At 37.1% G+C, this 3601-nt stretch overlaps 1 protein-coding gene across 1 annotated transcript; it reads left to right on the top strand.

Annotated features, from left to right (window-relative positions):
• Nucleotides 1–2326: 2326 nt before the first annotated feature.
• On the top strand, nt 2327–3209 carry LOC149269609 (uncharacterized). Its single transcript, XM_089466031.1, has 2 exons — nt 2327–2590; nt 3007–3209. The coding sequence occupies exons 1-2, from the start codon at nt 2497–2499 to the stop codon at nt 3207–3209; spliced, it is 297 nt and encodes a 98-aa protein (XP_089322157.1). The 5' UTR covers nt 2327–2496.
• Nucleotides 3210–3601: the final 392 nt, after the last annotated feature.

Consider the following 3601-nt stretch of genomic DNA (forward strand, 5'->3'; position numbering starts at 1 on the left):
CAATATATAATTTATTTTATGCTTAATAGTGCTTAAATGGGTTTTGGGGTGTCAAATCTACTTCCATTGAAATTTAGTTCCACCGAAATCTAAAAACTTTTCTATTAATGGATTCGTATCCATAAATAAAACGAGCCCAGACGGCTTCAGCAATCAAGTATTAAACTTTTTTAATTGTTTAACCCCAAAAAAAGTCAATTAGTAAACAAAACAATTGCTCAGCATATGTCAAGGCCAACGTTCTATATTTAAATGCATTTGTTTATTTTCATTCATGGGAATTGATTGATGAAAATATTTTGTGAGCATGCTATTTGTACTAGAAAATGTCAGCTATTTAAGGTATATTTAACAAGGGAATTCTATTGGGAGTTGAAGATCAACTAAAATAAAAATATTATATTTATGACTACATAAACGAAATTGAATTTAGTAAAATTTATATAAATATTTAATAAATTTCTGCATATGATTGGGGCACATGTCATATGTATGTAAATAAATATTTTAGCCTAAACTGTTAAATTATTATAAAATGCCACTCACAAACATCTTTAGTTATAACGAGTGAAATAAATTGAAATATTGTGGCATATTGGTTATTTGATAATTATTGCAAGTTGGTGACTAATAGGATAGGACTTGGTCGGCGTCAATTGCCCATGCGAATGGCCAAAGGCGACGCTTGACACTAAAATTGAAGTCGAGTCGAACGAGAGGCAAGCCTTTAAAAGCCGACGAGCGAGCAAAAGTCTCTCATCAGAGAGAGGGAGAGAGAAAGTGAGAGAGAGAAAGCGTAATACTAGCTGCTCTCCCTATCTCTCTCTCTGCTTACATCGACTCCGCTCTCTCCCTCTCGCTCGCGTTTATCGCGCTCTCGTGTTAGTTCGCAAAGCTTTTGGCCCTGAAACGATGGCAGTGAAACAAAACCAAAGCGTTCCGCAAAGGGCCAAGCACAACAACCACTTTTGTTGGCCAACACCTGCTGGTCGCTGCAGGTGGGCAAGTTTCTGCCTTTTCCTTTTTTTCTCGGTTTTTCTTTTTGGCTTGGGTTTTTTGGGCCAGGCATATATATTCACTTAATGCGCGCCCGTGTCCGTTTTGCTTGATGCGCCACGTTCGCAGTTGGCTGCTGCCCACCTGCCCGCCTCCTGCCGGCCCGCCTGCTGCTGCTGCAGCTGCCAGCTACCAGCTGCCCCAGCTCTTTATCCACATAGCCTAGCATTTTTTGGCCCGTTAACGCGTGACTTCGAGTGCCCTTAATGCTGTAAATGAATATTTAATGTTAAAAGCACTTGTCGAAAATGCACCAGCAGTAGCAGCAGCAGGAGCAGCAGCAGCAGCAGTAGCAGCAGCAGCAGCAGGAGAAGGTGACGCCATGGTCGAAAGGTAACTGCAGCCAATGGCTTTGCCTCGGCCGCTTCACTTAACGAGCGAGTTGATTTTAAATTGTTTTTGCAATTGGAGCATGCGATTAAAAATAAATAGTTGCAGTTGCCTTCGAAGAAGGGCCTCGCAAATTAGCGTTAACTTTAAAGTTGGCCAACTGGCTCCAGTTGGCTTGCCCCGGCTCGGCCTGCTGTGTTTACATTTGGCTCAGCAAACAGAGCCCAAGCATTTGCGGCCAGCACAAGCAGCAGCAGCAGCCACAGCAGCTGGCATAAATAATGCGTAGCCGGGTTAGGCTACTCAAGCTCAAGCTCCTGGCTGATAGCTAAGAACTTTGTTTGTTTCGCCGCCTTCGTCGGCTTCGGGTGCGGCTGAGACAAATGTTTATAAACCGCTTAATTATTCACTTGGCCCAGTTTTTAGCCCACTTGCGTGGCGCCCTCTGCCACTTGGAGCCTTAGCCGCGCCAAACAAATTGACAGAGTCGCACAGATTGCTGTGGTGCTAAGCTGAATGTCCCATAAATCACAGCCAACACGACTCGCACCTCAATTTCTCATAATTGTTGAACCTTATTCCACTTCAAGTTACAAAGCAACGATAATCTCATTATACCCAGCATATATATATATTTAAATATATGTATAAACATATATGTATATGTTCTTAAAAAATATACATAAATGTATATAAAAACTCCAAAAACAAAATCACAAAAATTGTTCTTTATTTAGTGAAACTTATATCAAACAATTCTTAAATATTTTTGAAATGAATTCCCTTGAAAAAAAAAAAAAAAAAGATTTGAAAATATTTTGGTGGGCAATTAGTTGTCATAATTGATTTTTCGAAAAGCGTGACTCATATAATTTAAATGAGTTTCTATGGGTCGCTCCAACTGTTTCATTAAACGTCTTAAAGCGAGGAAGAATTCTGTGCTTAGTAAATAAAATACATTAAATTTAAGCTAACATACATATATTCTACATATATTTATATGTAGAATATTTTTTTGTTTCGCACAAGTTTAAGGTGGGCGACAATGACACCAAATGTAGATTCTTTGGCTACAATCTGTTCGCTTGGGGCACTGCATTTGTCCTATGGATGATCACAAGCATTGTTGATTCGCTATTGGATAGTCTGGATATCAGTGCTAAATGGAAAATTGGCTATGCCTATTACGATTGCAGTGCCAAAAGTAAGTTTAGCCTAACCAAATTTTATATCAACCTTATCTAATACTCCTCCCTAGTGTGCGATTTGTCGTAGGCAATATACAGTGGAATCCGGTTATAGCGACATTCAAGGGACCGACGATTTTACGTCGCTAAACCCGGAGGACGCTTTAACCAGAAGGAGCAAGAAAAAATATTTTTTTAAATTTTTTATACGGTTGTCATGTTCGTATATCTCAGTACCCATTTCTGTGCTGGTTGTCTGCAATACATTAATGACCATTATAACTGCCAAGCATATTTACGTCATTATTCACAGAATTAATGAGCGACTGGAACGATTCGACACACAAAATGTCAGGAATACAAAAATTCGGTATGCTCGTGATAATTTAATTTTTATTTATTTTGTATTAATACTAAATACATTATTCACTATTTTTGCGCTTTTTCACAATTGCACTCATGGACTGGCTTGTCGATCTATGTTTAACTGTTTATAATTTAAGTGGGACTCGTTCCCCATTTCTATATTATTTCATTGTCTACTATGGCAATGCAAAGAGCACTCTCCTTTTGGCAGTGACTCTTTATCGCAGAGATGTGAGGCAGTTGCTAAAATGTTGGTGGAATGGTCTTTAATTTAAATTCAGATAAATAAGTTGGATCTAGTTCGACTACGAGATAACCTAAATCCCTCGAAGAAATGGCATTTTAATATTTAATCTAATGCAATACTGACATGCATATGGGTTTACGTGCCAAATAACGAGTCTAATATTTACAAATATTTCGGACGGAATCCAAAAAATGCTAAATTTATTTAAATATTTAATCAACATAAATTTAAAATTTAGTGCAATTTTCTATCTAATTTTTTGTTTTTAATCTTTTTTATCTATTTTTTTTTTTTTGTTTTTTTTTTTTTTTTTTTGTTTTTTATATGTTATCGGTAAATTCAATATCTAAATAATTTTAAATTCAAAATGATGCACATATCGAGGCAAATATTATAATTAATCAGTAAATAAAAT

The sequence above is a fragment of the Drosophila arizonae genome, chromosome 3 (assembly GCF_054131065.1).
Source record: "Drosophila arizonae isolate 15081-1271.41 chromosome 3, UAZ_ARI_1.0, whole genome shotgun sequence".
In the NCBI taxonomy this organism is placed as follows: Eukaryota; Metazoa; Arthropoda; class Insecta; order Diptera; family Drosophilidae; genus Drosophila; species Drosophila arizonae.